Below are 23,685 nucleotides of genomic sequence, written 5' to 3' on the forward strand. Positions count from 1 at the left end.
ATAAGTTAAAACTAAAGTTCCAGTTGTAAGTCAAGTTGTTCATATGTCAGGCCAGTCGTAACTCAGGGTCCACTGTATATCATTCTAGCTCCTGATACATATAGGTTCTCCAGAATTATATAATGTTCACCACTTCCACATAAAGACATCCCTTCTCAAAATGTCTGTCAACATGAAAGGCAATAAACTTTTTATTATGAAGCTCTTTGGCTCCAAGGCCTAAGATGTAGATGTAGCTAAGACCATTTCTTCATGTTTACTAGCTCATTAAACATCTTCGACGTGAACAGTCCACTTCTCATTTCAAAAGTCCTTTCTCATTTTTGAGTAATGGCCACTCCTCTGTATCTCCCTCCTTCAAGTGCAAAACAGGTTTTCTGCTCACAGCAAGGTCTCTGGCTCCTTTAACTAATTAACAGTGCACCCTCCACTGCCTACACCCATATTCAATAGAGATTTCTGGTAATGCTCAAGATTTCTTTCTTGAAGCCCACCTCCAACTTCTGACCAAAAGAAGAGTGGAAGCTCAGAGAAGCCATGGAGATGATGGGAGGCTGGTGTTTCCCTCTCTATGTATCCATCTGAATTCTCACAGGCTACATGACCTGGAGTCCATCAGTCAACTTCTTTGTGCCTCCATCCACTCTCATTTCCAGGTGTTGCTCACCTCTGCACCTTAGTCCACTCCATCTCTGTAGTGTGGAAGGTCCCTACAGCCCAGCTTCCCCTCCAACTTTGGTTAAGTGCCCCTTCTTTATGAACTCTCAGAGGCACCTGAGATGCCCATCTCTCATCCTTATGGTGCATGCAGTTCATGAATGTGTCTCCCAATCCTTTTCAAAAGTTCTAATGTTCCCCAGACCCCTGCACAGCACATGTGCTTGGATATTGATAACGGACCTGACACAGGGCACACACATATGCCACATATGACTTTTCCACGGGATAGTTAGTTCAGTGCTCTCCACAGCTGGCCTAGGAATCTCCTAAGCACTGAAAGACACTCGAGGTGCTTCTCTGCGCCTTTCTTTCTAGGATTACAAGCTCTACCTATTACTTTTTCCCTAAGTAAAGAATAAAGGTGCAGTTTCTCTACCCCTAGACCTGATCCAGGTGGGGTTTGGCTGAGGCTGCCCCACCTGGCCCTCCGGGTGAATTCCAAATTCGATCCCAATCTCCCTCCCTGTTTTCCCTTCAGTACCCCATAATTCAATTTATTGTCATCTCTTCTCCTGTGCCACCCACTAAACTCCACCCTTTATTATAAGCATTCCAGTGCTGATTTATGTTCATTCTCAAATTTTTAGTGGAAATTTATCATTTTTTCTTGACAGATATATCATCGCTGTATCCTCTCAATCTTCACAATATAGAGATCTTCAATAAACAAGTCAAGAGTGAAATGTTGACTCTTCCTTCATTTTTAAATTCCACCTTCATAGAATGAATGTTTCCTTGGCCTTTTGCCACCTAGTCCCTGTCCACCACAAAGGCAGCTCCCAAACAGGCCTTACTGACAACGGAAAAGAAGCTGTAGACTTTGGATTCCAGATGGAAGAATCAAACACAGCATCAGATGGAACTTCACACTGGTGCTTTACAAATATACCAGTGTCGCGGCGGGGCGCGGGGCTGGCGGTGGGCTTCCAAATACAGACATTCTGATTTAATAATCCAGGGTTCAGCCTGAGCACTGGAAATTTTAGACCTAAAAGAAATCCGAGTGTGCACATCCAGTCTCCAAGATCGAATTTGCACCTTCTAAATCTCTTTGCCTGAGAAAAGACAAAAGAACTAGGCGTGGATGGGTGCACAGTCAGCCCCACCCCAAACACGGGCGGCCCCACCCAGGCGCCGCAGCTGCAGTCCCGCCCTTGGATTTGGGCTCTGGCGGCGCGGAGATAAACACCTGAACCTCACTGCTCTGCGAGCCAGCAACTCGGTCCCCGGGGTAAACGAGGCCGGCTTCTCGCGGGACTGCAAGGGAAGCCTATCCGGGGTGAGTTACTAAAATCGCCCCTCTTGGAGGCTGGCCCTCGGAGAAAGTGGCGCGAGGAGGTTCACTACTTCCTCCAGGGTCTTGCGGATTGAACGGGGGGCAAGGGCCAGTGGGTGGCGGCCGGATAGAGTAGGGGGCCAAGACCGAGGCAACGACCAACCTGCCAGCTGGCGCCCTTGGCTGACGCATACCCAATCCACAGCTCCGGGGTGTGGACAGCCCCTTGCTGTGTGTGCGCGTGCGTGCGTGTGCGTGTGCGTGTGTGGGTGGGTGGGCGCGCGCGCACACACACACACGCATGAGTGAGCTGCCTTCCACCCTCCCTTCCTGTAAGCTCTTGTTCGTCCTTTTTGCCCAGGTTCTCCTCTCTCTCTCTCTCTCTGCTGGTTCAGTGCTTGCACCTCCTGTTCCTTACTGCCACCTATTCGCCCCTTTCAGCAGAAGTTGTGGCTGGGAGTCTATTTACCTGCCCACTCCTGCCTGCCCCCGCTAGCCTGGGAAACAGTGTGCGTGTTCACATTGCCTAATGTTAACTCAGCCTTTGTACTGAGTAGACTGGCAAGAAGACACCGAAGAAGGCTGCAGCCTGATCAAACTGAAGACACTGGTATCTTCCAAAGAAAGCATCTTTACAGTAAATGAAAATGTACATTTACTTTCATCTATACATATACAGTACTTAGTATGACTGACTTTGGTTAGCATAGGGAGGATAATTTGTTCTTGCCAGTGGGAATAGCCACTATAGTTCTGGTGAGTATTTTGCTGTCATTATGTGCTTGGCACTCCTAATAAATCATCTAATTTATGGTCGTGCCATTTTACAGAGACTGGGAAATAGATGGGGAGATGATGTACAGCTGATAAGCACTGAAATGCAGCCAGTTTCTCCTCCTCACTCCCCACCAGGACTCCGAGGAGAGCACTGTGTGCAGGACCATGCATACCCATACACCCCTAATTTGTTCAAATGATTCATATGGACTAGTAACGATCTTATAATACTCCTTAACATTTCACCTGTACTCTCTCTTACTCCTACAGCTCCAGGTGTGGTATTGGTATAAAGTATTAGATCCCCCTCCTTTGTAGAGAAAGAAACTGGGCTACCAAAGATAAAATAATTTTTACCAAAATGGCAAAAAAAGTCAGTGAGAAATGCAGAATTCCAACCTGGAGATGAATCTGTAGCCATCACTGCCTATGCAGGTGAACAGCAAGCATTCTGAACCCCAAATGGAGGCAGCTTCATGCTGCTAAGCTCTGAAGTACTTGGGAGCATCTGTCAAGATATGGATAGACTTATTTTAGGTCTCACCACATAGGAGGAGCATTGAGACAGGCACACTGAAATCTAGTCCTGACATTGTGAGTTTTCATGTGACCCAGGATAATGATGAGACTTCTAATTGTCACCACAGTGCTGGAGACCACAGAGTAGACCTCTGCCTTCTGACATTGACTCAAATAGTGGGAGGCATGGTGGCCTGGCTGGGACACCTGGTATGGATTTCCTAATGGGAAGAATATTGCTGAAGGCTGCCCAGGATGATTAGTTACTCCTGCCCCTTTCTGAGTTCAGAGGCTGCTACCAGAAACAGTGTCTAAATCAGGCTTCTCAGTTATTTTCACTATTTCAGAAAGTGGAGCTCCACATACTAAGCAAAACTATCTTGCTTTTTAGGTGTTGTACAGAACATGTCTTCCTCCCTGAAAGGAACAAAGGAATTGCTCGTTTTCTTAGGAAAATCACTTTTTGGTGTTCTGGAAGCTCTGCTTTTTACTTTAATTCCAAAGCCACGAAAAAATGTTGCTGGTGAAATTGTCCTCATAACAGGCTCTGGAAGTGGACTTGGGAGGCTCTTAGCCTTGCATTTTGCCCGCCTTGGATCTGTACTTGTTCTCTGGGATGTCAGTACAGAGACGAATGAGGAGACACTCCGGATGGCTCAGGAAGCTGGTGCCACAAGGGTACATGCCTACACCTGTGACTGCAGTCGAAAGGAAGAAGTCTATAAAGTGGCTGATCAGGTAAATCTTGGGGGCTTGTCATTTTTTATGGGCGGTAAGATCCTTGTGTGAATACTTAGGCATATATCTTACCAGTTTTGTTATTCATTTGTCTTTCTCAAAAGCCATTTGCCTGTCTAATATTCCTTTAAAAATACATTGTTTGGCAGTGGCAATTTGGATTTTTTAGTTTTTATTGTGTGGAAGATGTTGTGCTAAATACCCTGTTTGTATTTATTATAGCACTACAAAGTAAAATATAATTGTATTAGTCACCCTTCCACTGTTGAGACAAAATACCTGACATACACAACCTAAAGGAAAACAGGTTTATTTTGGCTCATAGTTTCAAACATTTCAGTCCATGATCTGGCTTTTAGGTAGAAAAGCATGACTGAGGAAAACTGTTAATCTCATTGCAACCAGAGAGCAGACAAAGCAGGAAAAAAAAAAAAAAAAGCTCAAAAAAGATATATCCCTCAAAGGCATGCCCCAAGTGATCCACCTTCTCTGACTAGGTCCTACCTACCAATGGCCCATTCAGCCATGGACGCATAAATGGGCTAATCCTTTGATGAAATTAGTACCTTCCTCATGTAATCAATTCTCAAAAAAGTACCACTTCTAAATAAGCCTTTTAGGGGACATTTTATATAAAACTGTAATTCACCTTTCACAAATAAGGGCAGGCATGTAGCTTACCTAAGAAATATAACTAATAAGTAGCTAGCTAGCTACAGCTGAGATTTGAGTTTATTGAATCCTGAGTAGTGCTCCTTATCACTCTTTGTCATGCCTGTGCTGATCACTTGCATTAGAGGTAGGAGAGATAGTAGCATCCTTCTGTGAGAATAAAGAAACAACTAATAAATACTCTGCCCAGGGTCAGAGAGCTCAGATGCAACTGGCGACGGAAGCAAGGATGCTTAGATTTGCACTCATATTTAGTCTGATTTTAAATCCAAACTGTGTCTACCACCATGCTTCTCATTTGAATGTGTTTTTCATAAGTAGACATAAGAAAGTCAAAATACTTTACTCATCCAAAGACTATTAAATGCACTTGCTTCTGCAGCAATTATACAGAAGGAAATAAAAGAAAGTTCCAGGAAGCCAAAGCTTTGATATACCAATGGTAAGAAGGCTCTTGGTACATAGAGAGTCTGCCCGTTCCCTCAGAAGGATCTCTATGTCCTCACATAGACAAGCACACGCCCACAAGTCATTCTCCTCATCATTTTGTTTGTAGCTCCCAGAATTGCTCAATTTAGGGAGAAGGGAGGAACCACACAAGTCTGCCGAGAGCAGCCTGGCTACTTTGCAGGGTTCTGTCACATTTTGCAGGCTCCACTGGCATCTCCTTGTTATTTCCTCCATCACTTCGTACAGGAAAAGTTTACAGGTCACTAGCAGGGTGAAGTTTTGTCTTCTTATTTTGTGTCTTTCTTACTACAGTTCCAATCATAGGCTTCCCAGTACACACTGGATATCCAAAGCTGACCAGCTTTCACAGGCTTACACAGGTGCCACCCTCCAAGCACAGCCAACCTTCTAGATTTGGCTGTTTATACATGAAGCATGATCATCTGACACGATTTATGCCCACTCAGGACAGACTTAAGCAGTAATTGGTGACAACTGACAACTTTCAGCTATCAGTCAAATTCCTGTGAAGCATTTTATAAATAACTAGCTCGCTCCTCCCTCGATCTGTGATTTAATTCTGCCCCAAATGCTTGCTTTTAAAGTGGTGAAATGTCATAGTGCTAGCAACTTTTATCACTTTGTGGTCTTGGAAGGGTTTATCGGTGTGCTCTTTTGAATTTAGAGGAAGTTGCTTCCCGTCCTTGTAAGCCAACCATTTTCACTTCTTATTCTGGATAATGGGAACATATCAGAGAATTTTTAAGAAGAATGCTGTAGGAGAGTAATCAAGGAGAAATGTCTTATGATAGTATGCCAGTGATTTAACTCTGCTGAATCTGGTAATTTTTAGATCTTATTGCCCAAGACCATAGCTTAGTCTTGAGTTGAGGAAGTCTAGAGTTGGCACATCGCATCCTGGATCAGAAGTTATTTTGAGCAAGCAAGAGGTAGTTGTCACTAATTCTTGTTGTGGTATGTGGAAATGTCCTGAATTTAATGACCAACTCATAGTCTTTGCAAATCAAGATCACTTTGACTCAGCATGCTTCCAATTGGATTGTTACCTTCACCAGTCCTCCACCAAAAAGAAACAAAAACCTAAGCTTCTGAATTTATTTATATGAAAATTTCTTTAAAATTGCTTACCAAATTCTGATGTCCAAGATTATGAACTACATGATCATTGGTAAAATCAGAACTTTCCCTACCACCACTAAAACTAATCAGTTCTGGTTGTAAAACCTTGTATTTGGAAAATCCTTATCAGTCATCTCGACAGTTCAGCATTAGTCTCTGATACACGTGGCAGCTTGAGGACGTCCCCTGGGAGATTTTTGTTTTCATAGTATAGACATAGGCAGGGTGAACCCAGCTAAAAGGTGGCCACAGCTCATATGTGAGTTTTGCAAGAGTTATAAAACAGAACTAAGTACACTATTGCCTCACTTTTATGCTAAGGTGAATACTAAATGCAAAAGAAAGGCAGGGGGCGAAAGAGAGAGGGAGGGAGAGCAGGCTACTTAAGAATTAGAATGTGTTGCATTCTTCCTTAACTGTGACCCCTAGGCCCTTAGAAAACAAGAAGAGTACCAACACATCTATTCTCAAACCAAGCATGAGTGTTTTACTATGTTAGTATTTCTCAGAAATAGTCAATTAGAGTACATGAGCCTATCTATTTCTTTTTGGTATAAGCTCTGGCTTTTCTATCCCTGATCCTGAATTAGGACATCAGCCTCTAATACTGCTACTGTCTTCTGGCTTAAATCCTTTTCTGGCTTTGGCTTTTGCTTTAAGTATAGCAGAAAGTTGTTTGCACCTTTAAGTGCTGTTCACCTTAGATTTGGTAAAATATTTTAGCCATGTAACAAATCAATCTTGCAGATTGTTTCTGATGCTTTTTTCTGAAAACTCTAGCATAAAACATAAGGTTCCCTTAGTCTCTATCTTAAATGTTTCCTAAGCTGCAGAGTCAGTTGGCTAGTGTAAATGCTCAAATCATAGTACCTTAATGCTGAGACCTGGACCTAACAAAATAGCAGATGAAAAGATGGTAGCTTCTGCTAGCCTCAGTGACACTTGTTCCCTTATGCCATACTGTACCAGTACATCTTACACCATCCACAGGGCAAGTATACATGCATATCACACATGCAGGCAGATGTAAAATAGCACTGCTGTGTTCCTCCCCCAAGGCACAGGAGAAGATGTGCATCAGGGCCACTGCTGATGATTTAAATTACAGTAATGAAATTTAAAATACAACTAAGAACATAGGGACAGTATCACCTCCTGTCATTAATCCTGGAAAGATATATGCCTAATTCTCACATAGGAACTGAGATTACACTATGAAGTTTCAATAGGAGAGGCTCCAGTGTTTTACCTAAAATTTTTATTTCCTAAATAAAAATGATTAAACACCCAAACCAGCCAGTATTGAAGCAAGTAACATTACTCACAGATCTTAAGCTTATATGTTTTATCTTCTTCCTCCATTTGTTCCCTACTCTGCCCCATCTCAACTTGTGCTAGCTCTTGACCTATATAGTTATATCTGGTTACATTTGGTTATAAAAAAGCTATTCTTATATACCATCACACTGATTAAAATTGTCTGTTACTAATATAGAGCATAGAACAAAATTGTTAGTCAGAGTATAAAAATAATCTTAACTGTGGAAAGAAAATAACATCAGAACTAGATCTCTACTAGACCAGACTACAAAAGAAAATAGCTTTTATTCTTAAATATAATATAATATATCTAACCATGGGAAAATAAAACCTACATTCTTTAAGGAAATATTACCATGGTAGTATATTCTTGTTTTTCACCTCAGGTTAAAAAAGAAGTTGGAGATGTTTCCATTTTAATCAACAATGCTGGAATTGTAACAGGCAAGAAGTTTCTGGACTGCCCAGATGAGCTTATGGAAAAGTCATTTGATGTGAATTTTAAAGCACATTTATGGGTACTTGTTTTTTTCTTCTAATTAGTATAAAGTTATTCTGGCATTGTGTAGTACTTTCCTCTTGCTCTTTAATTTTGTCAGCCTCTAAATAGGGCACAGATATCACAATTTTGTGTGTGTGCTTGTGCCCGTGTATGTGTGTGTGTGTGTGTGTGTGTGTGTGTGTGTGTTGCTAGTGATTGAACCCAGGACCTTGTGCATGCCTGAGAAGCACTCTACCAATCTATGTTTCCAGGCTTGCTATTTTAACTTTGGACTTGTCCTGGTCCACTCAATTGTCCTGTATTGATCCAACTTAATCTGTAGCTCTCTTCAAGGAATCCTACAGAGATAGAACTGTCTTTATGATCATATTTCTGTTTACTGATTGCTGGAAATGTTGCTGTCCCAAGCAGCTCACTTATATAGTAATCCCTCTGTGTCCATGGATTCCACATCTATGGAGTCAACTAATCAAGAGTCAAAATATTCAGAAAAAAATTGTTTAAATGCAAAAGGTGGACAAATGTTTTTCCTTGTCGTTATCCCTAAATAATGCAATGTAACAACTATTTACATACCTTGTATTTTGTGTGAGATATAAACCTAGAAGCTATTTAAAGTATATGGAAAGATATACATAGGTTATATGCAAATAATACACTATTTTATATACAGGATTTGAGCATCCTTGGGTTTTGGTAATGGGGAAGGGGGACTAGAACTAATCATCCCCAAAATACTGAGGGATGACTACAATCCTTAAAACAGTTCAGTGAGGTACACAATAAGGAGCACAGAACTTGAAAGATTTGCTCAAGTCTACATAACAAGTAACTATACTTAGACATGGCCAGGGTAACCTTATAATTTGCCTGTGCAGGGGTGCTTTCAAAAGTGAATGGGGCATTATGTACTATCAAGTGTCGATCATACCTATTTGGGGCAAATCAAACCCTTTGTTGGTACCTAACTGGAGAAAGGAGAGGTTTTCTCAGTAATAGCATTCATGATTACAGCCCTGACTTATAAAGTGATGCAGTCACTTCTAGTAGTTAAACTCTGCTGGCCTTTGTTGAATGAGACCAGCCACCTCTGACCTCCCACACTTTATACATGGCCCCTTGCTGCCACTCCCAGTTGTTTTGTTTTGTTTTGTTTTTTTTGTACCAGGGATCAAACTCAGGACCTTGCACTTGAGAAGGAGGCGGGAGCACCTCTGAGCTAAATCCCCACTCCCAGCTTTTGATCCATTTGGTTCCAACCCTGGCTTTTCATTTCCTGGTCAAGACTCCCTCATGTGGCGTATTAGCTGGAAATTTGGACCTCTGTTGTTTCTCTTCACACCTTGCCCAACTTCCCTTCAGCAGCCTGAAGTTGTAATTTGAAGTTTCTAGATTTTCTGTTCCCAGAAAGTGTAGTGGTGCTGCTGGTATTCTTGGTGTTCTGTAATGTAAGAAATGCGAAGATCCAGAACTTAGTGATCATCTTGTTCCTATGGGAACTACTACTGCAAATAATATCTTTTGTCCCAAATGTCTCTATGTCCTTCTCCTTTGTAAGATCCATACATATATGTGTATGTTTAGAATGAAGAATTATATAATTAAGTATATGTAAATGTACATATAATACTTATATATAATTAACTATATATAACAGTTATATATGGTTAGAATAAAGGCAAAGATCACAATCCCCTAAAAAGTCTCCATTCTTGTGGCTTTTATGTCTTTTTCCCTCCTCTGTCTTTGCCTGGTCATCTTCATTGTGTTGACTTAAGGTATTTTTTATGATCTAAAACATTTAATCATATCAACAGCTGAGGAAAAAGTGTACAATATGCTATTAAATATTAATTTTTTCCTTTACTTTTCTTAGACTTATAAAGCCTTTCTACCTGCTATGATTGCTAATAGCCATGGACATTTGGTTTGCATTTCCAGTTCAGCTGGATTAGTTGGAGTAAATGGGCTGTCAGGTAAGGGAAATGTAATGTTTTACAGCAGAATTCGTAGTAACTTTAACTTACATTGTAGCCCTGAACTGTCAGCATTGACTTGATGCCGTAATAATAAAAAACAATGAACCAAGCTATGTAGTCACTAAGACCAGGGGCTGAGAACTTCACGTTACTACAAAACTGCCTATCAGTTACACTTGTATGAAGTTGTACTGTGCCTTCTCCCAGGAGATTGCATAAGATCCAACAATTCCAAAGGGCACAGTCCAACTTCATGTAAATATTCTTTTGTGCACAGTGATTAAATTCAGCTGGCACTATTACATGAATGGTAAGAAAAGCCACCCTGCCTTATCCTGAAGTTTTCAATGAATGATCTCTGCTGTGAGTTTGGAAACTGTGTTCATCTCAAGAAAATTAAAATCAACCTTTCTGGTTTTCTACTTGTTGAAGACCTGCAAGAAATGCTGGTCATTGTCATCTCCTCTGTAACCCCAGCTGACTTGACAATAGTATTTGACAGGAGTAAAGAGATACACAAAGATTTTTAGTCAGGGAAGGCAAACTCAAGAGCTGGCCCTGGGAGGAGCAAACATCTTGACCTTTCCTAGGAGATTCTAGAATAATCATCCTTGACCCCAGCTTGCATAGTCTTCTGAAGCTCATCCAACAGAAACATAGCAGCAATATTCAGATACGTGCTCATCAGGCACTTTTGAACTAAACCTCATGGTTCAAGATTCACCAAAGAATTTTACAACCATCAGCCACCCAAAATACCACTCTATAATCCCTGAGCCCTGGACTCTTCCTTCCCTGTATCCTTCTTTGAATTCATCAGGGGTTATTATTTATCTTTCTATGACATTTCTGATGAGTCAAAGTCCTTTGAGATAATGTAAACATGTTTGCAGCTGCAAGCTTGCTTCTGAAGCAACATCTTTGTCTTTAGATGTGAGACTCTTCCATCCTCAGCTCACCTGAAAAACAGTGCAAGCTTTTTGTTTTCCCCACAGTGTGGATCTTGGCTCCTTACCTAGTTTGTAGGTCCTGGGCTATCTTTGCTAATTTGAATCTTAAGGATCAAGGGTTGAGCAAGTTTCATTTGTCCTAGATGACTCAGATGGTCCAAGAAGCCTCTCTACCCTTCCTTCCTACCTCTCACCTACTTTCTATGACACCCTTGGCACCTGACAGTCCTGTGCCCACTGCTTGTAACCTGATTCTTGCCAGTCATAGTAGCTGCATTATAACAACCCTCTTCTGACTGTGAGGAAAAGCAGAGCATTAATCCTCTTAAGTGCTGTAACTTTTCCAAATCTTTTTCATCCAACAAATCGAATATATAAGTATTTTCCTAAAGCAAGTATGATTAAAGACAGAAAGCTTAAGATGAACATAAATGCCACTTTCTATTTCTCCCTGCATTTGTAAAGTATTTAAGAAGTGAAAGTTGAAGCCAGTAAGCTCTTTGTTTTTAATTGGAAGTAAAAGATCATTAGAAGTCTGCATCTCATGGAGAGAGCAGGCAATTCATTTTCAACAACAACATTGGACAGGAAGTATAGAGAGAGAAAGGAAAAGGCCATCACCCCAGTATATCCTTTGGAGGCATACTCACACCGACAACTTCCTTCCACTAAGCCTCACCTTTTGTTTTTTGTGTTTTTGTTGTTTGTTTTGGTGCTGGGAAGGGAACCCAGGCCTTGCATGTACTTGGCAAATACTCCACTGAGCTACAACCCTTATCTGTTTTTCAAAATTTTAGGACATTCAGTTACACAGGCTATTTTTGAACTTGAAGTCCTCTTGCCTCAGCCTCTCAGGTAGCTGGGTCTACAGGCATGTGCCACCACACCAGGCTAGGCCCCACTTCTTATGGCTTCCACAACCTTTCAGTACCACCACAAGCTGGCAACCAAGTCTTTAGCACAGGAACCTTTGGAGGACATTTAAGATCTAAATAACATTCTTCCCCAGGCCCCCAGAAGCTCATGTACATTTCACAGTGGAAATGCACTCAATCCATCTCCACAAGTCCTCCAAATCTTACCAATTCCAGCCTTGTTCAAAAGTTCAAGCTCAAAGTCTCTTCTGAGACTCAAGGCAAAATTTTAGCTGTGAGCCCCTATAAAAATCAAAAAATAAGTTGCATACTTCCATGACACAGTAGTACAGGACAACTATTCCCATTCCAAATGAGCAGGCTGAAAATAACAAGGAGTCAGACTAAAGCAAGACCATAACCTAGGAGGCCAAACAATAAGTCCCATATCTCCATTGTCTGACATCCAAGGCATACAGTGGCAGAATGTTGGCCACCGAGGGCTTGAGTATCCCTGAGTGACCATCTGGCTTGGCTGGCTGCAGCCTACATGATCTCTCTTGGCTACCTCTGATCACGGCCTGAACCTTTCCTCAGTACACATTTCATATTGGTGGCATCTTTAACTTTCTAGATATTCATTGCAGCTTTGGCTTCACTGTAACAGCTTCACATATCACCCTGACTGGGGCTGTTTACAAGAAATTTTCTCCTGCCACATACTGTCTGGCTGCCCAGGCTTTCCTTTGAAACTTTGGCAGAACCTTTTCTGACTCCCTACTTCTTTCATTCTGCATACCTGCAAAACAAAGACTGCATGGACTTTGCAAAGTCTGGTACTGCCCCAAGATGTACCTGAGCCCATTTGAACCATGACTGCAAATGTTTCTGAGCACGTGTATGGCTGAACATGAGGAAAATAAATCCAGAGAAAACAATTCCCTAATTGGCCTGGTTAGAACAGGGCACCCCAGGGCTCTCTTCTCAAACAGAAGTCTTTGAGCTAATGATGGGTGACATCTTGTTGATTCCTGAGATATTCTTGGGGCATCTTTCCTATTATCCTGGTGCAAAGTACTCTACTTTTTTAAGTAGTATAGTACTAGTGCTCAGATCCAGAGCATTATACTATGACCTCTTTGGTTTGTTGTTGTTGTTGTTTTAGATAGGGTCTTGCTACATTGCGCAGACTTTCCTCAAATTTACAGTTCTCCAGATTCAACTTCCCAAGTAGCTTAGATTGCAGGCCTGCACCACTACACCCAACCTTGGCTTTTTTTCAATACACTGATCTCCTTAGCAACCACATGCTCTTTTACAGTTCTAAAGGTGTTCCTTTTCTAGCCAAACTCCAGATTTTTCCACTTTTCTCTTTGCTCCCAGTCCTCCCTATAAGTCTTGCTAAAACATCAAACAATCCCTATGCAGTAGACTGAATGCTGTGCTACTTTGAAATGTCTTCTATTTGTTGTACTAGTTCACCTTTAACTTACAAAGTCTCAAGGCATGGACAAAATGTAGATAAGTTCTTTGCCAGAATGTAGCATGAATGATCTCTTGCCCAATTCCCAACAGAGTGCTCATTTCTATCTGAAACCATTAGCATGACCTTTTTTCCATAGGTTTCTATCAGCAATCATGTGGTACAAATCTCAGCTTCTACAATGTACAATATGTCAAAATACAAGAAAGAAGGTATGCCTGTATACATTAGCGTTGTCTCTCTTTCAGATTATTGTGCAAGTAAATTTGCAGCCTATGGATTTGCTGAATCAATGCTTATAGAAACATTTGCCCAGAAGCGTAGAGGGATCAAAACTACAATTGTGTGTCCGTTTTTTATAAAAACGGGAATGTTTGTGGGTTGTACTACTAGGTATGTATGCCTTTTGATTTCAAAAATTATTTAAAATGGTTGGTTATCTCTCTGCTTTTGTTCTGTTGTTTAAAATTCTTTAGAAGATATTTTTCTAACATTCAGCCTAATTTTGAAATGATTTCAGATTTTTTTTCTTTGCATGTGTTTTAGAAACTGAGTGGGATGGAAATGGTCTGTTAAGGCAATGTCCAATTAGTAGCTGCCCTGTGGCTCTAGACCTGCTTATTCATCTTGAGGTTGTCCTGGCCACAGGGTGGTCTCTGCCACCCAGCTCTATTCAGCTTTCTTTCCTGATTCCAGGAAGACTGGAAATCATTGAAGGAAAATTTAGTCTAGGCTGCTATAACAGAAAACCATACAGTAGGTGATTTAAACAACAGAAAATTCTTTCTCACAGTTCTATAGGCTAGAAGTCCAAGAGCCAGAGTCTGGCAAGAGCCTTATTTTGGTTTGCATATTCTGCCTTCTTATTGCTATACCTTACTTGATTTTGCTGGTGGGAGTGAGGGTAGAATGTCTCTTTCATGGCTGTTCTTATAGGACACTAATAATAATGCATGAGGGTTCCATCCTCATGATCTAAAGATTCCAAAGACCCTGCCTTCAATACCATTACATTAGGGATAGGCTTCAACATGTGAGTGGGCTGGGAGGAGAGAGATACACCATGCCAGTAGGAGGGACAGATCACCAGTTTTGCATCCCATGGAGACAGCAAGTAGTTTGTTTTCAGTAAATTGCTTTAAAACATTAGATTATTTTTTAAAATAGTATATTGATGCTTATTATAGCATCAGCATATAAATTAGAATTATCATTTTCCATTTCAGATTCTAGTTATGTTGTTGTTACCAGGAAGAAAATATAAAAGTACATAAAATCTTGAAGTTGAAAAAATAAGTGATACTGTCTTTCAACCTTTTTATCCCTGATTTGATGAAATTATTCTTATTAACTTGTTAATTTGAGTTTTGCTTTGTTGTTTATCTTCTAGTTCCCCTACTCTGTTGCCAATTCTGGAACCAGAATATGTAGTCAAGAAAATAATAGATGCTATTCTGCAAGAACAGGCATACCTGTATTTGCCAAAGTTTTTATACTTAATGGTGATTTTAAAAAGGTAATATATCAGTTTCCATTACTTCTCTAAATGCCAGTCAATAGTTTACTCTGTGAGGCCACCTAAAACTGTATCTCTTAAATTAATGAATCTTTAATTAATTTTATTGATATACTTTGATATATATAATGATCACGCTAATCATAGGGAATCTGTACCTGTACATAATATGTCTTGATTCTTCTTTTTTTCTCCATTCCTCTCCCCTCCCTTCAACTCCTCTCCCCCTTCCCATTTAAAACCTTTGTTTCTATTTTCCCTTCTAGTCTCTTTTTTCTTTTTCCTCCTTCCTTTACCCTACCTCCCCCTTGATCCCCTTCCCATTTAAAAATTTTCTTTTTGTTTTAAAAAGGAAAATCTTCTACATGCTTGTGAACCCATCTTTGGATCTTTTTGTTGACATAATGCCAAATTGGCAAAGATATAAGGCCTGCCATGAGTCCAGGAAAAGGGGTGGACCCTTCCTGACTCTTAGTATTGTATTATTACCAAAAGGAGGTAGATTTTTGAATCCTCTAGAAACAGAGAGATACTTTTTCCTTTGCTCATCATAAAATAATCACTTCACAATAGTATATCCTTGCAAGGAAGCAATTCCATCTATTTACCATCCTCTGCTGAGTTGAAATGTGTATGTTTTTTGTTAGCTCTAGCTTTCTCCACAAGCTCTTTGTGCAATTACACTCCTCTTTTTGTGGAAATTCTTCAGCTATTTGAACAGAAGTATAATACTTCATCCTCACTACATGCCTTTCCTGCATTTGGAAGTTTTTCTCCTTAGTGAATTGTATCTACTTTGTGCAATGAAGTAAATGCCATCCTTACATCCTATATGAGTGATGGTGAACCTTTTAGAGCCTTCAGTGATAATAGACAGCCCATGGTGGCATGTATGCCATGAGCTTGCCACCACTGTTATGCCTTTTCCAGGCTTCATGTCACACGAGAGAGATCAGTGTGACTGACAGAGGCTGTGTGAGACAGAGCAAAAGATCTTTGACAAGCAATTTGAAATCCAGGTTACAATCCACTGTTTACCAAGTCTGTGAATCCTAGCATGCACTGTTTCTTCATTTACAATGTAGAGACAGTGATTGTGAGACTGTCCAGATTAGTGGTATGCACTGTGTATTGGGCAGCCTGTGTATTTACAGCACAGTGGGTATTCTCTTACGTAATAGAAGCTAGGAATATAGCAAATCCAACTCTAAATAGATGGGACTTAATTTCTCTTCTCTGAGCAACTGTATGCTTTTACAGCATATTAGTTCTGGGTCATACTTGGGAGGGCTAGATAGTGCTGAGAAGGCTAGAGGAAACAGAGAGGTTCCATAAAGGAGATTGCAACAAATTGTCTTTCAGACATTTATTCACCAACATTTTGAGAGTGTCGTGTGTGTAACATACACCATCCCAGGTTCTAGGGATACAGCAAAGAACAAGACACAGAGAAATTTGTATCATCATGGAAATTGTCTTCTTTGGAGGGACACAAAATAGTAAAAGAAAAGAAAAGGTATAATAGGGATCATCCATGCTATGAAGAAATGTAAAATCAGAAAAGGGAATCTCAGGATGGAGATTATAAGGAAATGCTTCTAATTTCCATTCTAAGGTTCTCTTTTCTGAGCCCAGTCAGATGCCTCCACCACCAAAGCCTGTGCTGGAAACACTAGACTTGCCTGCTTCCTTTTAGTCATTACGCAGGATAATGATGCTTTGGAAACTGAGATGAGAAGTGAATTGAATAGTATAAGTGAAACCAGGAGAGCTATAGACACCCTGAGCAGGTGAACCCTACATAGTGGACAAGGCCCAGCCACCCTGAGATACATAGCACTGACACTGCATAATGTGTGCATGAATGAATGACTTCACCTATGACAACAAGTGTCAGATTTCAACTAAGCTACTAAAGATGATTTCAAAAATAATAACCAAGAAATTTATCTTTGGTTTGTATTCTCTTTAGTATCCTGCCCATCAAGACGGGACTGCTTGTAGCTGAGTATTTAGGAACCTTTAAGGTAATGGATGGCTTCGTTGAGCAAAAGAAGAAAGACCAACTAAAGACCAACTCTGTGTCTGATGCCATCTGATACCAGAACTATATCATGATTAGTTCAAAGAAGAAAAGTATGTTTGTCTAACAGTGGAATATACTGAAGACAAGTATTCCTACTCTGCTATCTGGACTAGAATTTTCAACCAGTGTCTGAAATTGACATTTTTTTTGTTGAGTTTGGGGATTTTGTTGTTTTGTTGTTAGGGTGGGTGTTGTTCCTTTGTTTTAAAAAATAAAGATAGGGGCCGGGGACTTAGCTCAGTAGCACTGCACCTGCCTCGCAAGTGCAAGATCCTGAATTCAATCACCAGTACCACAAAAAACATTTAATCAATAATAATAATAATAATAATAATTATAAAGATAGCCCATTTTGTCATTTCCATTTACAACAGAATTGAGAGAAAGGTAAAGTTCTCTCATGAGCTGCCCCAACACTGGTCTCTGTGGAGGTGAATCCTGTGGGCCAGGTGGCTGTTGTTACCTTCATGGGACATGAGGGCCTGGAAGAGCATCAGAAGTGCCCAGATAAAGTGCCCTCCAGAGCACACAGAAGCTCTGGATTCCTTATCACTTTGCTCTCAGCTTTGGCCATTTTAAACTCAGATCATCAAGCATAGAAAAGTCCAATACCCAGGGCCTTCCTTTCCAAAGCAGTTTCACACTTACTGTTAAATGCCCTAGATACTCACACCAAGCGCCAGTTGTCCAACTGAAAGTCCATTATGTACCTTTGTGTCGGGGACCTTTATGGACCTTTCCTAAAGGACACTCATGGCCAGTGATCCCAGATCAAATGCTCAAATCACATCTCACTTTTTCCTGCAAGAGGTGGTTACTTCTTACTCTAAAAATGAAATTCTACTGACTTGATTTACTGACACCACTTGATCCAAAAGCCATATTTGTGTGGCTAAATTTAAGTATTGAACTTACCAGTTCAAGTTGGGATTCATGTTGATGTGTTTTTTCACAGAATGAACAATTTTACACATTTGCATTCATCAGTGCAGCCCCCTCCTCAAAGCCATTGTGCTCATACAGTTTAATCAACCTGCAAACTGCTTTCATGCTTTAGAGATTAACTATGAAACAAAACTAAGAAAAATGTGTTAATTACCATATTCCTGGAGCTCCAGGTGGAGGGGGCACCTGCCCTGCAGGGAGAACAACAGCCTTTTTGTCTGCTTCCCTCTTGGGGAGCAGGATAAGATGAGGGGTACCTCAGAAGACTCCGCAAGAGTTAAAAGAATCAGGAATTTTAATATCTTGAGGGCGAGATGCTCTTAGAGGGAAGAGGGCCTCAGACAGTGTGGGGTATGGAATACACTGTGGACTGATTCATCTTGAATGGCCCTCGTGTTTTTGATAAGTCTGTTCCTCTATTTCCCTTCCTTAAAGAACCTTTTATGATAATAATAGTAAAGATGATGATCCCTAATATTTACTCTTCCTGGCACTACCTAAGCACTTCACAAACCTTATTCCATGAAACAAAAATATCAAATCATGACTAAGAATGAAAACGGTGTTTAGTGGATGCCAAAGAACAGGCACTTCGTTTCACAGAGGTATCCCGCTCAACTGTAGATGTGTGCCGCGAGAATCAAAAGCCCTCAGGTTATCCAAATGATGTTCCAAATCCTTGGTTAACAAGGTTAATTAAGAGAGAAGCTGCTATATTACAATTCCAAGAGTGTGTATTCTGAGATCCTGTCTATTTAGTTGAATAAAGAAGAGACTCCGAGGAGATTTAGCAGAACAAAGGTCTGGGGGCAGAGTGGGCATCCACCACATCATAACGGCATTAACAGCAATTATTGCTAATTGGAGTACATCTCGGCTGGACTACTACAAAGACCTGAAATTCAATTGTGGTTTTACAAGACCCATAAAATTGTCTAAACAGATTCAGGTTTACTTGAGGCAATCCTATGAGAAGAGACCACATGTAAATTAGCGGATTCTAGAGAGTAATAAATAACAAGGTGATTTAATGGCTCTGGGGAGCGAGTGCTCTCAGCATGTGTCTCATGCTTGTTTCCAGCTGAAATGGAATCCTAATGAAGCCACCATCAAAGAGCTCAGCACCTAAGTGAGCCTGAGGAAAGGGAGGGCTGCAAGGCCCACACTAAGCGCTCTGTTCTTCGGAGTGTATAGCTGAGCGTTTCGGTCCCTGAGCTACTCAAAAACCAAGAATCCTTGCTACAAAAAGTTTGGCTGGGTGAAAATGTGTAACCATGATCTCTTTTTTAAATTTCTTAACTATAGTTTTATACTGGGGTGCTGTCAAAGTTTGAACTGTCATAACAAAATACCACAGACTGGGTAGCTTACACAACAGAAATTTATTTCTCACAGTTCTGGAAGCAGAGGCAGCTGTCTTCTCACAACGCTGTCATATGATCTTCCAACAGGAGAGAAGGAGAAAGTGGGGGGTTGTACCTTATAAGGACACTAGTTCCACACCTTCATTCCTTTGTCTAACCCAGATTATCTCTCAAAAGCCCTACCTCCTAATACCACATTGAAAATTAGGGCTTAAATATGTAAATGGGACTTGGGGAAGGACGTAAACATTCAGTCTATAACAGACTGAAAGACACCAAAAGATAAAAGGAAAACCAGATCACATTTGACCTTCCCACTCAGAGTCCCAGTGCTGAAAGGGTCAAAATTTGTCTAATGAAGCCATTTAGGACCTTGGAGGCAGAGTGAGTTGGAGATGCTTGGAAAAGCCTAATTCCTACTTCTGAGACATAGCATTTGAGAAGACAAGACTGAGAATTTGGACCATTAAACACAAACTAATAATGTCCTTAGCAGAGCTACTCTATGGAGAGAAGGTATGGTAGTCTAGGTACCCTCAGCATTTTCAGACCAGTGACCTGTCTGGGGCTTACCCAAGTCTCTCCAGTTCACTTCCCTTTCTGGCTACCAAAGGATCTCGCATTGCTGTCAGTGCAAAGTGGGTCTTTGAAGAGATATCTTGCCCAGATTGCTCTCTTTTTGCCCATAACTTTACTACCATATTGAAAACCAAACTCAAAAGCCCTACTTCCTTTGATAAGTGCATCAGCTATTGGGGTTCATTCTTTGAGAAGGCTGCTTATAAGGATAGAAATGACAAATCTCTGACCTGGTACAAGGTGTAATCAAAATATACAGAGAATGTTTGAATTTTTTTAAATGTTACTACAGTAAAGGACACATTTCCTTCAATGCCCCTCTACTTCTCACTTTGAACACAATCATCCCATTGTTCTTGTTACTTTTTGAAGCAGTTCTTTCATGGATGTCTTTATGAGACATGATCAAAATTACAGCGAATGCTATTTCTGGGTGCCATCCATTGGAAAGGCAGGCCCATAAAAACATTATAATATGTGTTTATCTACGTTATTCTTCGGATTTGGCCCTGTGTAATTTCTGGTTCTTCCCCAATATCAAAATGACCATGACAGATAAATATTTTGAATTGTTTCAGGGAACTGAAATAGCCACAACAGCACAACTAAAGTAGGACTTCCAAAACTGCTTCAGAAAGTGCCAAAATGGTTTTTCAGGCTGTTCACTGCTATTGCAGTAGCTCCTGGCTGGCCTCTCTGCCTCAGGCTTGACTACTCTACTAGTGGTAACTGACAACTGTAGTACAACGGAGAGTAAAGAAAGCAGTCTTTCTCTCTGATGTTTAAACTGTCTGGAGGTAGCTTTTGAAGGCAGTTAGGGTGCTTCATGGAGTTAGGGACTATAACAATTTGGATCTGGAATGTTCCCCAAAGGCCCATGTGTCAAATACTTGGTCCCCAGTGTGGTGGTATCAGGAGATGATGGAACTTAAAGGCATGGAGCTAAGTGGGCCATCTTCAGGTCATTTGGGGAATTCCCTTGAAGGGGAGAGTAGGACCCCAGCCCTTTTTTTGCTCCCTTTTACTTCTCGGCCATGAGGTGAGCAGCTTTGCTCTACCACATGCTCCCACCATGAATGGCCAACATAGTCCCCAAACAATAGGGCCAACTGATCCTGACTGAAATTTCTTCAACTGTGAACCAAAATAAATCTTTCCTCTTTATAAGTTGATTGTTTTAGATAGTTGCTGTAGCACTGAAAGGACAACATAGGAATCAAGTCTCTTCTGTACATGTGCTCAGCTATGCATGCTTCAGAGTCTAATCATCAAGGATTACCTCACCCATTATGCTCACACCAGTGTGGAAGAAACCCCTAAGCCATCTCAGGACCATCCATGGACATTGCATGCCTCACAAACAGCATATCCTGTTGACCAGGATTAGTCATACGACTAAACTGATCTGCAAAGAATGGTGAGAAATATATTTATATTTATGTTTTACATGAGCCAGCTAAAGACCAGGGAATCTATTACTGTGGGAAAAGATAAGAATGGAGGTTGGGTGTTCAAGTTTCTGCCAGACTCATCCCCATATATTTATATATCTTATTCCTATCAGGCAGAGCCTACAGACTATCCCCGCCGAAGTTTTTCTTAGCCACTGCAAGCCACAGGTCCAAAATCTCTGGTGCTGTGAAGCACCAGATCACAATATTCATGGTCTAATGACCAAAAAGGAAAAAAGCAATTTACCCCAAACACATGCATGCAATGGTGCTTGAGAAGCAGGAAAGCTGTGATTAGAAAGAGGGAAAGGGGGAAAGGCAGGGGAAAGAGAAAAAAAACTTTCGCTTTTGAAATCAGCAGAAGAAAGAAAAATGGCCCACAGAAGTGCAGTCTTGCTGAGCAGAAATCACAAGGACTCAGACAGTCCTACCTGGTTCTGCTCTGGAGAGGTACCCCGTTGTCCTTGTTTCCTCCACCCCACCCCCACCTTCAACTGAGAAGTTTATTTGTTATTTGATATTTTCCAAGATCACAAGATTCCAAGATTAGCTTTGAAGACTACGTCCTTCCTCATGACTGCACCAATTCTATTATCTCAAACTCCAGGCATGAAGAATCACAGAAGGTTTCAAACCTGGTCTCTGCTTTGGCAAATAATTCTCCTAGTAACTCAGTAAGTGTTTGTTTCTTCACACTCGTTGGACTAAATAAACAACTGTCAAAGATTTTGCCTAGGTATAGCTCCAAGCCTTAAAATTGTGCTGTTACTGGCATCTCCCTCTCTTGCTCTATCCTTCTCCGCTCCCCCTCCCCATGTAGTCCATCAGAAGCCAAGGCATACTGTAGGGGAGGACTGCACCCATCATTTGGTGTTTGCTGCTATTCTAGATCTCCTGTCTGGCAGATACCCCCTTAACAGGTGGTGCTGGAAAAAGGCTTGGGAATACAGTCTTACATGCCCTGAGGTCATTTTCTAGAATCCACATTTCTGTGAGGTTCCCTATTGCCACCAAATCAGTCAAACTAGCTTGCAGGTAGAAAGGGCCACCTGGAACACTGTTGCATTCCCTTAAGTGTGTGCTTCCACTCAAATTCTCCAGCCTTTACTCTTTACTTAAAGCTGTAGAACACTCAAATAACCTCACCATTGTGAGTTTATCTACCCTTTCCCCTCACGCTACAATTGTACGCAGCAGATGATATATAGTCCACCATAGAGGATCAATTTAAACCAAATGTTTACATTGCCCAAGAAGGAATTCCTGATTTCTAGTCTGGGAATCTGAGCCCTTGCCATCTTGTACCTAATAACTTGAACTTGGTTCCTCCACATATTTCCATTTCTTTTACATGTAGCATCCCCTCCAAGATACCGAGCTTTCAATTAGCTTAAATTGGTTTTAACGGTGATTTAAGAACTATGCAGTCTAGATATAGAGGCAAATACCATTATCCTGGGACTCTGAGGGTCTGAGGCAGAAGAATCACAAATTTGAGCTCATCCTAGATAATTTTGGAACTTGATTGGACTCTGTCTCAAAATTTAAAATGTTATAAAAAGGTAAACTGGGGATATAGCTCAGTATGAAGGCCCTGATTCAATCCTCAGTACCATAAAATAAAATGTACCCTGTACAGGTGGGAGTCCAGAGGTGGTAAAGCTATATCTTTTTTGTTGGTTCCTCTCTGTGAAGTTCCAGGAACTGGGTTATTGACAGTGCCTCACTCTGCCGTCCTAAGAGTGTGGCCACCATCGCTATGGTCAAGACAGTAGCCTTGACAGCCACTTCCTATGCAGAAGACATAGGAAAGGAAAGATGAAAGAGATTAAGGCAGCCATTGACCTTTTCAGAATATTTGTAGAAGCTGCCACACAGTGTTCCTCTCAGATAGTAGTAGTCAGATGCAAAGGTGACCAAGGATGGTAAGTTTTATTAAATGACTCCATCTAATAGCTGGAGACATCTAAGAGTGGGAAAATGGGAACTGATGATGTTGATCACAGGCTCTCTCAAATCACAGATATGGATTCAAATCAATTCAATATCGACTCTGGTCAAGTAATTTGAACCAATGAGGAATGATTGTGATAGTTCATACCACTGTTATACTGAGCAAGCTAACGGACATAAAATATTTGACAGAGTTTTCTACATATTAATGCTCAGTGAACATCAGTCTCTACTATATCACTTTTCTAAATACTAATTTTTGTTGGGTTTTTTTTTTTTGCTTTTATTAGTACATTTTTGCAATACATAATGATTACATACACTGTAAAGAGTTGGTACAAATACATAACACATTTCCCTTTTTCCCCCTCCCTGCATCCTCCATTTATTTTTCCAGCATCAGATTCATTT

The 23,685-nt window shown here is 40.8% G+C and overlaps 1 protein-coding gene across 2 annotated transcripts; it reads left to right on the top strand.

The window, feature by feature from the left end:
* The first annotated feature begins 1,847 nt into the window (after positions 1 to 1,847).
* LOC104853227 (short chain dehydrogenase/reductase family 16C member 5) lies at positions 1,848 to 17,179 on the top strand. Of its 2 annotated transcripts, none has more exons than XM_010611139.3 (7): positions 1,848 to 1,999; positions 3,684 to 4,030; positions 7,999 to 8,130; positions 9,991 to 10,090; positions 13,629 to 13,773; positions 14,771 to 14,896; positions 16,869 to 17,179. In XM_010611139.3, the coding sequence occupies exons 2-7, from the start codon at positions 3,698 to 3,700 to the stop codon at positions 16,993 to 16,995; spliced, it is 963 nt and encodes a 320-aa protein (XP_010609441.1). In that variant the 5' UTR covers positions 1,848 to 1,999; positions 3,684 to 3,697; the 3' UTR covers positions 16,996 to 17,179. The 2 variants fall into 2 exon arrangements, with proteins under 2 accessions (XP_010609441.1, XP_010609442.1); XM_010611140.3 differs by lacking the exon at positions 1,848 to 1,999 and adding an exon at positions 2,688 to 2,752.
* Positions 17,180 to 23,685: the final 6,506 nt, after the last annotated feature.

Source organism: Fukomys damarensis, unplaced genomic scaffold, assembly GCF_012274545.1.
Source record: "Fukomys damarensis isolate Sample0158 unplaced genomic scaffold, DMR_v1.0_HiC HiC_scaffold_5, whole genome shotgun sequence".
Classification (NCBI taxonomy): Eukaryota; Metazoa; Chordata; class Mammalia; order Rodentia; family Bathyergidae; genus Fukomys; species Fukomys damarensis.